The sequence below is a fragment of the Alosa sapidissima genome, chromosome 2 (assembly GCF_018492685.1).
Source record: "Alosa sapidissima isolate fAloSap1 chromosome 2, fAloSap1.pri, whole genome shotgun sequence".
Classification (NCBI taxonomy): domain Eukaryota; kingdom Metazoa; phylum Chordata; class Actinopteri; order Clupeiformes; family Clupeidae; genus Alosa; species Alosa sapidissima.
In genome coordinates, this window is record NC_055958.1 from 32353383 (window position 1) to 32365515 (window position 12133).

The 12133-nt window shown below is 44.4% G+C and overlaps 1 protein-coding gene across 5 annotated transcripts in view; it reads left to right on the forward strand.

Annotated features, from left to right (window-relative positions):
• Positions 1 to 12133, forward strand: part of LOC121688683 (sentrin-specific protease 7-like) — a 30569-nt gene that overhangs the window by 10064 nt on the left and 8372 nt on the right. For 3 of the 5 annotated variants that reach the window (XM_042068440.1, XM_042068456.1, XM_042068463.1), the window contains 4 exons: positions 2478 to 3531; positions 4370 to 4616; positions 7979 to 8187; positions 11653 to 11763. In XM_042068440.1, coding sequence (XP_041924374.1) covers positions 2478 to 3531; positions 4370 to 4616; positions 7979 to 8187; positions 11653 to 11763 — 1621 coding nt within the window. Of the gene's footprint in view, positions 1 to 1936; positions 2039 to 2477; positions 3532 to 4369; positions 4617 to 7978; positions 8188 to 11652; positions 11764 to 12133 lie in introns of those variants that run through there. The other 2 variants (XM_042068448.1, XM_042068471.1) reach the window with 2 other exon arrangements.

The window sequence follows — 12133 nt, forward strand, 5'->3', positions numbered from 1 at the left end:
CTGATGTGGGGAGAGCCAGAGGAATCTCATTGTTCCTGTTTTCCTGGTAGCCGTGAAGCTTGAAGCATTCCAACAAAGAAAAAAAGTTGGTCGCACAGTCAGACCTCCGATGAAACATCTTGTTATTAGACCAACTTTTCGGTGCCTGCTACACCTGCATTAGGGTCACAGCAAACAGTCATTCATGCTTTTCCATATATAGCCAAATGGACAGTGACGTTTGAAGCAAACAGAGTCTAAATGAAGTAGATGCATTGATGGTTGACTGATCCAGACGTTTGGTTTTCATCCTAATCTGGATAAGGGAGTGAATGGATTTCTGTTCTTCTGAATGCCTGTCCTGTGGTATTCACTGCAGAGTGACTGTGGGTTTCTGAATGCCTGTCCTGTGGTATTCACTGCAGAGTGACTGTGGGTTTCTGAATGCCTGTCCTGTGGTATTCACTGCAGAGTGACTGTGGGTTTCTGAATGCCTGTCCTGTGGTATTCACTGCAGAGTGACTGTGGGTTTCTGAATGCCTGTCCTGTGGTATTCACTGCAGAGTGACTGTGGGTTTCTGAATGCCTGTCCTGTGGTATTCACTGCAGAGTGACTGTGGGTTTCTGAATGCCTGTCCTGTGGTATTCACTGCAGAGTGACTGGGTTTCTGAATGCCTGTCCTTTGGTATTCACTGCAGAGTGACTGTGGGTCGGCTCAGACTTGAGACTGATCTGTGGGGTTTCTATTCTATTTCTATTCTAAGAATAAGAGATGATCTGCACACCAGGTAGCTCCATTCCATTCAGATTTTTGTCGTATGTATTTGGTGTGTGATGTTTGTGTGTGAGCCGAGCCACCCAGGAACAGCCCTTATTGTTTTAGCACACTTTTCTACTGGATCCTGCACCCATCCACTGTGGACGTGGGATGTGTGGGCCTTATACTGGTCCTTTCACATCTAAACCGAAGTGTAAGTAGCAAAGGAGAGGGGAAAGTGACTAGTTTCAGAAAGAGCCTCTGTTATACCGAGCTGCCGCACAGTTTCAGAGGCTCTGACACTGATTGGCCATTTCTGCTGGGCTCTTCAGTCTCAGTGGCTCCGATTGGCTATTTCGAGTTCTAGAGGAAATGGATATGTAAGGGTCTAGGGACTTCATTATCTCTTAATTTGGTGAGTCCTGTGTGAGGCAAGCAGAGCACTAATGTTAATGAATGAATGAATGAATGAATGAATGGATGGATGATTGAATGAACAAATCAATACTGTATACATGTCATCATTTGGCACTAGCTTAAAGTCACTCCTGACGTTTGGACATAAGGCACATCAGATGTGGTATAGTTAAGCCACCAGATGGCGCCCTTCAGTCAGGGTGGGTGTTGGTGTTGCTGTGGAGTGAAGCTGGTTTCTGCTCTGCCGAGTCTCTGCCATCGTGATTAATCTTCACATATTGTTGTGAAAGTAAAAGACACTGGGGCATGTTTGTGAAATGCATGACACATGTACTGTGTAATGTGGGCTCACTCAGAAATGTAATTTTTCCCCCATGAAAAGGATGTGAAATACGGTTGAATTGGATAGATAGATAGATAGATAGATAGATAGATAGATAGATAGATAGATACTTTATTGATCCCCAGGGGAAATTCAAGAATATAGGATAGTTCAAGGATAGTGAACACAATCATTGACAAAGTTAGCGTTTGTGTGTGTGTGCGCGTGTGCGTGCGCATGTGCTGGGCTCTGCAAGTGCATCTGCTTATCAGACACACACACACACACACACTTTCTCTCTCTCTCTCTCTCTCTCTCTCTCTCTCTCTCTCTCTCTCTCTCTCTCTCTCTCTCTCTCTCTCTCTCTCTCATACACACACAAACATACACAAACACTTTCTCTCGCACACACACACAGAGCTTATCAGTGACCCAGCAGCTGCTTGCCTCACACACATATTCTCCTGCGTGATTGGCTGACAGTGTGTAAATATTTTGGTGCCGATTGACTGTGTTGCTCTCTGTCAGAATATGTAGAACATACGATGGATTCAATATGTCTGTGAGTTTCTTCATGTCTGTGTGTGTGTGTGTGTGTGTGTGTGTGTGCGTTTGTTTGTTGGTGGGTTGAAGGGTTGAGTGTGTATTACGTTATAGGTCACCATGTCTCACAAACGGTCCAAAGTATTTTGTAAATGTGTCTGGATTTCAGTGAACTGGTCGGTGGTGGAATGAACAATGTGGTGTGCGTGGCGTGCGTGTGTGTGTTTGTTTGTTTATCATCCTGCCATAATTTGAGATCTCAGCCTGCCATAATTTGTATGTTTGTGTGTGTGTTTGTGTGTGTGTGTTTTGATAAAGGTGAAAATATGCAGTCTTTGCGTATAGTGTTTGACATGTGTATGTTTGAAGACCATATTTGTGTGTACTGATGGGTGTGTGTGTGTGTGTATGTATGTGTGTGTGTGTGTGTGTGTGTGTGTGTGTGTGTGTGTGTGTAGGCGAGAACTGCGGTTAGTTCTCAACGATGTTCTGAAGACAAAGATTGGGCGTCGCTACCTGCAACAGAGTGGATGTGGCCATTCGTCAGCGAGCCAATCACAGAAAAGCCGGAGAGAGAGCCAGATGCCAAAGCGGCAGCCCAAACCAGCCGATCATCGAAGGACGAGTGACGATCCCCAGCCCAAGCCAGCCGATTACCAAAGGAGGCGCGATGATTTGCATATCAGATCAGCTGATCTCCGTAAGAAGTTTGAGGATCCGCAGCCCAAAACAGCTGATCATCGAAGGAGGTCTGAGGATTCGCAGCCCAAACCAGCCGATCACCGAAGGAGGTCCGAGGAGTCGCTGCCCAAAATAGCCGATCACCGATGGAGACGTGATGATGATCCCCAGCCTACACATGTCAGTTTATCCAAGCTCAAAACTGGCAATTCTTTAAGGTCCAAACCAACAGACTCAGAACAGCCCAAACTAATCAATTCCTCCAGGTCAGAATCGGATCACTCAGAACAGTCCAAGCCAGTCAATACCCCAGAAGCCAACTCTGTACCATCGGAACAGGCTAGATTGGTGGACTCCACTAAGACCAGAACACTGAGGTCTGTGGAGTGTGTACAATCCAAACCAGTCTCTTCAGAGACGCCCAGACCTGCTAACTCTGTTAAATCCAAACCAGTCTCTTCAGAGACGCCAAAGTCTCTCACTTTCTCTAAGTCAAACTCGAGGTCTAAACAACCGTGTTCGGAGTTGACCCGGTCGGGAAGCTCCAGTGGATCAGAACCACTCCCCTCAGGGTCGCCCCTGGCACCCGCAGAGAAGGACTTGCCGGACCTCCCCAAAGCGAAAGTCTCCGCCAGACCGCGGGCAGGCGACTCTGGGTGGTCAGCCCCGGCGTTGGAGTCGGAATCGGAGCCTGAGGCATGTGAAGTGACAGCGTCACCAGAGAGGGTGGCCTCACGCCGGACCTCCCTGATTCAGACGCCCAAGGGGCCGTACGAGTCCAGACCGGTGACATCTGCACGAATCCCTACAGTAGAGGACGCACGACCGGAGGTGGGCACACACACACACACACACACACACACACACACACACACACACACACGTACACTAAGTCACACACACGTACACTAAAACTAGGGCTCCAAACTAGCCTGGCTCCGCCTGTCTATGTACTTCTGCTCAAAGAGTCTGGTATCCAGGCTAGCTCCAAACAATCACAAAAATAGTATAATCGAGAAAAAAACAATTATTTTGCCACATTATAGATACAATTCCAGCTCATTCAGCACACTGATTCAAGCTGCTTCTTTAAGCTCTGCCCCTCCCCTCTGTGCACAGGCCACTCAGGCCACTCAGGCCACTTTGGGTCGCGTGTGTGTGTGTGTGTGTGTGTGTGTGTGTGTGCGTGTGTGTGTGTGTGTGTGTGTGTGTGTGTGTGTGTGCTCGTGCAGTCGGTAGCATCATGACCACACCGAAATTGTAACTAGCGCGTTCTCTGCTAAGTTTGTTATTATCACTGTCAATTGAGGCGACCAAATTGTTAGAAGACGTCTGTTTTTTTAATCATTCATATTTGCTGTTATGAATAAGTAGAATCTAAGACTTATTTAAGTTATACAAGTTATTTAACTTCACTTGATTTAATATAATTGTGATTACAATTTTGACCAAAATAATCGTGATTATGATTTTTGCCATAATCGAGCAGCCCTAACTAAGATACATACACACATACACGCGCACACATGCACTCAGACAGACACACATACATAAGCAAGACACCGTGCTACAAAAACAATGTACACCCGTATACACACATAATTTTTATTCTTATAACATACTGTACACACACTTACACACATGCTCTCTCCCTTCCTCCCTTTCTCAGGAAGTGAGCAGGAAGAGGAGTTGTGAGAATGGCGCTGAGGTCCGTGCGGAGGAGAAAAGGAATGGCGTGATGCGGGAGGAAGAGTGTGTCATGAGGAAGAGCGTGCTCCGTCTCTCGGGAGACAGCGGGGCCGAAGAGCCGCCAATCAAGTGCCCCCGTCTGGTGACCCCAGCTGAAGATCAGCCAGCCAATGAGGAGAGGCGTTGCTTGATAAGGGCCCCCTCCCGCATCAGCCAATCAGAGCCCAGTATGTATAACACAGAGAAACAACATACAGATATAAACACACACACACACCTGCACCCTGACATGATGTCCATCCACACACACACACACACACACACCTGCACCCTGACATGATGTCCATCTACACACACACACACACACACACACACACACACACACACACACACCTGCATCCTGACATCATGTCCATCCACACACACACACACACGCACACACACACACACACCTGCACCCTGACATCATGTCCATCTACACACACGCACACACACACCTGTGTGTACCTGGGGGCAGCTGTGGCCTACTGCTTAGCGCTTCGGACTGGAGGGTTGCCGGTTCGAACCCTGACCAGTAGGCGTGGCTGAAGTGCCCTTGAGCAAGGCACCTAACCCCTCACTGCTCCCCGAGCACCGTTGTTGTTGCAGGCAGCTCACTGCGCCAGGATTAGTGTGTGCTTCACCTCACTGTGTGTTCACTGTGTGCTGAGTGTGTTTCACTAATTCACGGATTGAGATAAATGCATAGACCAAATTTCCCTCACGGGATCAAAAGAGTATACTTATATACTTACTTATATACCTGCATCCTGAAATCATGCCCATCTACACACACACCTGCACCCTGACATGACCAGCGCTGTAACTGGGTTCAGGTTACTTTAGTTGTACCCATAGTGCACACACACACACACACACACACACACACACACACACACACAAAACACCAAAGTTGTTGCAGTTAGCATTGAGCAGATAGACTGAATCAATTTGGAAGCCACCTCTGTCTGTCTCTTTCTCAACATGGTGGCTGTTCTGAATGGTAGGTGCTGTCACTAGGGTTAAACATGGGATAGTGAACCTGGCCACAAATGGCATTAATTGTTGCGATGATGAGGGGGTCCTTGGAAACTTTCTCCCCCACAAGGGCTCCTTGGATCAAAGAAGTTTGAGAACCCCTGAGCTAGGGCTCATGGTGAAGTGATCTGGTTCAGGAAAGGCTGTGTTAGATATGTTATATGTCTGTTCAGGCTAACAAGTTGGCTGATGATGAGTTGGCGTTACATGGTGAGGCGATCTGGTTAAGGAAGGCTGTGCTAGATGTGATGTGTTAGCTATGTTGTTAAGGAAGGCTGTGTTATGTGATGTGTTCGCTAGGTTGCTAAGGAAGGCTATGTTATATGTGATGTGTTAGTTAAGGAAGGCTGTGTTCTATGTGATGTGTTAGCTAGGTTGCTAAGGAAGGCTGTGTTATGTGATGTGTTAGCTAGGTTGCTAAGGAAGGCTGTGTTACATGTGTTATATGTAGAGATGCACCGATATGGAATTTTAGGGCCAATAACGATAACCAATATTTATTGGTTTGTTGTGGCCGATACCAATACGATAACCGATAATATTACTCTTGAAAAAGAATTGTGAAAAGTGATTTGGGGAAAGCATTTAATAAGCATAATTTTATTGCAGTAATTTTACCTACCACCAAATGATGGACAGAACTCATAATAGTCCTCAATAGTACGGCAGTCAACAACTTAACAGTAGCCTAGCCCTACAGTATGTGTGGCTCCTTTAAGTGAACCTGACGTCAGTGAATTGCGAGTGAGTGGCTAGAGAGTTTGAATCGTTTTCATTTAGGACTAAACGCTCATAAACGGCTCAGCGACCAAATCAGAGTTTGTGAGGGAAACTTTAGTTTCAACTGCGGGTAACTGAATAAAACTTTTTAAAACATTTACTTTTAAAAAACGGCCTGATGGTGTTGATAGAAAATAAAGTGTTGCAAATAAAGTCCTCTGCAATGTCTGCAGCAAAGAATTTGCATATCACCGGAGTTCATCAACTCTATAGTCGCACATCAATGCAAAGAAATAAGTGTTGACATTGAGGGGAGTGTTAATTTATTTTCATTGTGTCCCCTAGGTTATATCTGTGGCCTGAAATGCCTTGTATGTGAAAAAAAACTTCTTCCCGAAGCATTTTTGAATTTATTTCCTCAGCATATTAGGTCATATCATAGATTATTATGGCCATTATTTGAACAGTGAAAATAATAATAATAAAGTTTTTGAACTTTAATGTCACTAATGCTGATTAATCAATGATTTATTTGAATTTAAATATTTAATATACTTCCACAGCAAATATTATATATGCGATTAATTTAGATTAATTAATCACAGAGTATGTAATTAATTAGATTTTTTTTTTTTAATCGATTGACAGCCCTAGTTATATGTGATGTGTAAGCTAGGTTGCTAAGGAAGGCTGTGTTACATGTGTTATATGTGATGTGTTAGCTAGGTTGCTAATGAAGGCTTTGTTATGTGATGTGTTAGCTAGGTTGCTAATGAAGGCTTTGTTATGTGATGTGTTAGCTAGGAAGGCTGTGTTAGATGGGTTCGCTAGGTAGGCTGTGTTAGATGGGTTATATGTGATGTGTTAGCTAGGTAGGCTGTATTAGATGTGTTATATGTGATGTGTTAGGCTGGGTTAGCTGCTTCAGGTGGGTCCAGTGTGTTGACCCAGTCAAGCTGCAGAGGAAGGAGTGTCCTGCCATCCCGCCTCACACTGGACAGCATGTCTCTGATACATACACACACACACACACACACACACACACACACACACACACACACAAAAACAGACTTTATCATCTTCTCCTTCACCTGCTGACGCTCCTTTAACCCTGTCTGCCCCCCCGCCCCCCTGCTCTGCCATGCTCCCTGCATTACACGTGTCTCAACTATGAGGTTAATACATGGGCCACTTAATATGGCACTAATATGGTTTTGTTTTTTTTAACCGATATAAAACACTGTCCTGCGGCTAATACACAATGCACACCCTAAGTGGCAGGTCCTTCAGTGCCTTGGCCCCCAAACTCTGGAACTCCCTCCCCCCAATCTCTTTGTGACTGTCCATCTCTTCCCTTCTTCATATTATAATGTGGCTAATACACAGGAAGTTACTGTACATGTGTGCGAATGCGTGTCAGTCAGCTAGGCGTCTAGTTGGCTATTAGGATCACTAGTCAGTGGGTTAAATGATTAAAAGCTAAATGGGCGGGACATTCCAATGTTCCTTTGTAAGGGATATTGTATTGTCCACCGTAATTATCCGAAAATAAGTCCAGACAGGACGTACAGGACTTGCTTCATTCTGAAGCCACTTATTTTCCGAAAATTACCGGCAGACAATACAATATCGCATGAATGACTTCAAGTCAGGTTAAGTGTGTGTATCTGTCTGTGTAAGTGTGTGTGAGTGTGTGTTAGGGAGATCTTATATGTGTGTGTGTCTGTGTAAGTGGGTGTGAGTGTGTGTTAGGGAGATCTTATATGTGTGTGTATCTGTATCTGTCTCTCAGTTGTGCTGTCCAGTGAGGAGGAGTGTGATGATGAAGATGAGTCCCGTGCTCAGAATGGCGCTGCTGATGATGATGATGATGATGATGATGGTGGCGATGGTGGTGGTGAGGAAGATGATGGGGGTGATAAAGAGGACAGTGTTGTTCCAGAACCTTCCCCTAGACAAGGGGACACACACAGCTCACAGTTTCTGGACACACTCCCAGAGGTTGGTATATATACACACACACACACACACACACACACACACACACACACACACACACACACACACACACACACACACACACACACACACATACATACACACATACACACATACATACATACATACATACATACATACATACATACATACATACATACACACACACACACACACACAGGCACACACAGTCACAAACACACACTCTAGACGCGCTCACACAGCTAATATACCCTCCCACACGCCTACACACACACACACTCTCAAATTGTCCCAGATATTTATACCCATGTCATCAATCAGATGCACAGCAACACATGTGCAACAGTAAACAGAAACCCCTTAGGTACCGTCTAGAGAACCCAAAGTCCCTTAGGTATGGTCTAGAGCAGGGGCCCACGGTTTCTTGGGTATGGTCTAGAGCAGGGGCCCGCAGTCCCTTAGGTATGGTCTAGAGCAGGGGCCCACGGTCCCCTAGGTGTGGTCTAGAGCAGTGTTTCCCAAAGACTGGGTCGCGACCCACGGGTGGGTCGCAGGAGATTTTATTTGGGTCGCCAGCACAATTTATGTTGTCTAATAGGCCTAACTTATACAATTTAGCCAGGAAAGCTATCAGTTTTCTATTAGGATATAGTTTGTTTACCACAGTCACGGCCCTCAAAATGCAATTTTGCATTTATAATAGCTCTGAAATTGGGGGGGGCGAACGCGTCGCAGAGGGGACAGCGTGGACATCTCACTCGCAAAATTAAACATTTCTGTGGGGCGCCTGCCATGAACCTCGCCGTTGCAAAATGCAAGGGACATGAATCAGCCTATTTGCACGAACATTAACGGACACCAGCTCTTCAACTTGACCGATTCAAATCTAGTCAACTAAAGCAGACATCCATATACCGGACATTGCAATTCAATTCGCGTCATAGGCTGTAGATAGTTTTGATTGTAGATACACTCTTTAAAGTTAATAGCAACCTCATCACATTCCTTATTATTTCGGATTTAAAACGCTCAATAGTGCATTATATAGTAGTGATATATATCGCGCAAAAGCCATTGTTCTGATATGTATTCATTTCACATTCTTACAACATAGCTTGTCACAACATCAATGCACAGCCTTGGTATATGGCCTACAAAGAAACGTTTAACTCCGGAGGGAAATGCGAATTCAACTTTCCAAATAAAGAAACCTCCACAAATAGGTTACAATATAACGACTTGAATTATTTGCTACATGTTTACATTGACTGTGTTCTGGATCCATTTGTCTGCAACGCAACGTAGCCTACAACATCTCTCTTTACAAATACAGGAACAGCTTACAATGCTGAAGAGTGACGACGCCTGCGTAGCATGCAAGAATATCCCCTTTGATTGAAATGTTTGAGAACCTGTGGCCTAAAACAATATTGGTGGTTGCATGCAGGTTGCATGTAAGATCTGAAGTGAAATGGGTCGCGATGGTCTGTCATTTTTAAAAAGTGGGTCCCCAGAAAAAAAGTTTGGGAAACACTGGTCTAGAGCAGGGGCCCACGGTTCCTTAGGGATGGTCTATACAGCAACCATAGACCGTAAAAGAAAGCTACAAGTAGCCTAGCCTACAACTTCTGTAATTGCTGTGTGCGTGCGCTGTTATTCTACTGCTGAAACAAAAGGTGTGCATACGTATAGCTCTGTGTTGAGTTGGTTTTGATAATGTGTTTACTTTACAGAAAATTGTAAATTTTCTACTGTCATGCAGTTAATGGGATGCTATGCAGAGTTGAGAAGTTATGGTAGGCCAACTCATACACACACAGGGGAATTCTCTCTCGTTAGTAGCCTGATAGTGTGCACAGTGCATACAGCCGTAGGCTACACCTGCATGCGCACCTGAAGCTACTGACTGATCTGAATGGCCCAATTGTCATTGCTCAATCAAATGTATTTGTATTAATATTTAGTTTATTACTTGTGTGTATTAATATTGTATGAATATTTATTTTATTATTCCTCAAATACAAATGTATGAAAACACATTGTGTTGCACAACAAGTTTTTAAAAATACGATTTCCATTTAAGTATGTCTCCATTCCTGGAGAAAAAAAAAAATTGTTTTGAAGAATGTGTCAATTTGTTCCATAGGGGTATGTTCTGTTCTATATAAATTATTCATTCATATTGATGCAAATAACTTTATTCCAAGACATAAATTATTGCTCCATATGCTTTTCTTCAAAGATTTTGCTTGCTTCAGATACAACGTATAGTTTACTCCTTAAAACAGCCAAAGTGATTTCATGTCATCAGTCAGTCATTTCATGATATTAATACAAGTACTGTAAACACAGTGCAAAGACGAGCACAGTAGAGAATAGTACTTTTATTTCTTAAAAATTAGTCTACTTTTTATAGAATGTTAATTTTTCACACATATGCAATACATCAATTTAATGGTCCACGACTTCAACATTTACACTGTAGTTGGGGCCTGTGGCCGTCCACCCAGATTCATTTTTGGCCCTTGACGACGAAGAATTTGTCACACATAGAGTTTTTAGAACATGTCCCACTCTGCCCTCCCACATAGAGCTTTTAGAACATGTCCCGCGCTGCACTCCCACATAGAGCTTTTAGAACATGTCCCGCGCTGCACTCCCACATAGAGCTTTTAGAACATGTCCCACGCTGCACTCCCACATAGAGTTTTTAGAACATGTCCCACGCTGCACTCCCACATAGAGCTTTTAGAACATGTCCCACGCTGCACTCCCACATAGAGCTTTTAGAACATGTCCCACGCTGCACTCCCACATAGAGCTTTTAGAACATGTCCCGCTTCGCACTCCCACATAGAGCTTTTAGAACATGTCCCACTCTGCACTCCCACATAGAGCTTTTAGAACATGTCCCATGCTGCACTCCCACATAGAGCTTTTAGAACATGTCCCGCTCTGCCCTCCCACATAGAGCTTTTAGAACATGTCCCATGCTGTATCTATGCCATGGCGTGTGTGTGCGCGCTAGCGTACGCCTCTTGTCTCTGTAACGTTGGACACCTTGTAGAGTTGTGTCAGCGTGGTTTCTAGTATTGCCTTGGCACTCTTGACAGAAAGCGCTTTGCCCTCCCAGAGAGTGCTCATGTGAGACATGTACCTTATTTCCCCCAAACATTCACTCTGTTCTTGCCAGCTAAGCAGTCACAGGGGCATGCTACGGCACAACACAACACAACACAACACAACACAACACAACACAACACAACACAACACAACACAACACAACACAACACAACACAACACAACACAACACAACACAACACAACACAACACAACACAACACAACGTCAGTCATTGCATGTGGGACTAATTTACCTTAATGTGTCTGTCTGTCTGTCTGTGTGTCTGTGTGTGCTTGTGTATGTGTGCGGGCGCGCCTGTCTGTCTGTGTGTGCTTGTGTATGTGTGCATATGTCTCTGTTGCAGGTCACTGATATGAATGGAATAGATATGACCCATCTGCCATCAGTCTTTGAGCTGCCTTTCTCTGCCCTGTACATGGGAGGAGTCAAGGCCCTGGCCAATGGGAAGATGGAGGTGGGTGTGGCCAACAAATCAACCAGTCTCATACCCTGTGTGTGGACTATAATTAATGTTTGAGTTGTATAGTTTGTGTTTGTGTTTAATCCGTTTGGGTTACACTTTACTTGACAGTATCGACATAAGAGTGATATGACACTGTTATGAATGTGTCATAAACAAGTCATAAACGTTTATGACATAACGCTTCTGTTATTAAGTGACATTCGGTTTTTGTCATAACAAGTTAGGGTTAGAAGTTAGGGTTAGGGTTAAAAGTTAGGGTTCGGGTTCGGGTTCATGTGTCATGACAGTGTCATGCCACTCTTATGTCGATACTATCAAGTAAAGTGTTACCTCGGATTGTCTGTGACCCTTAAAGGTGCAG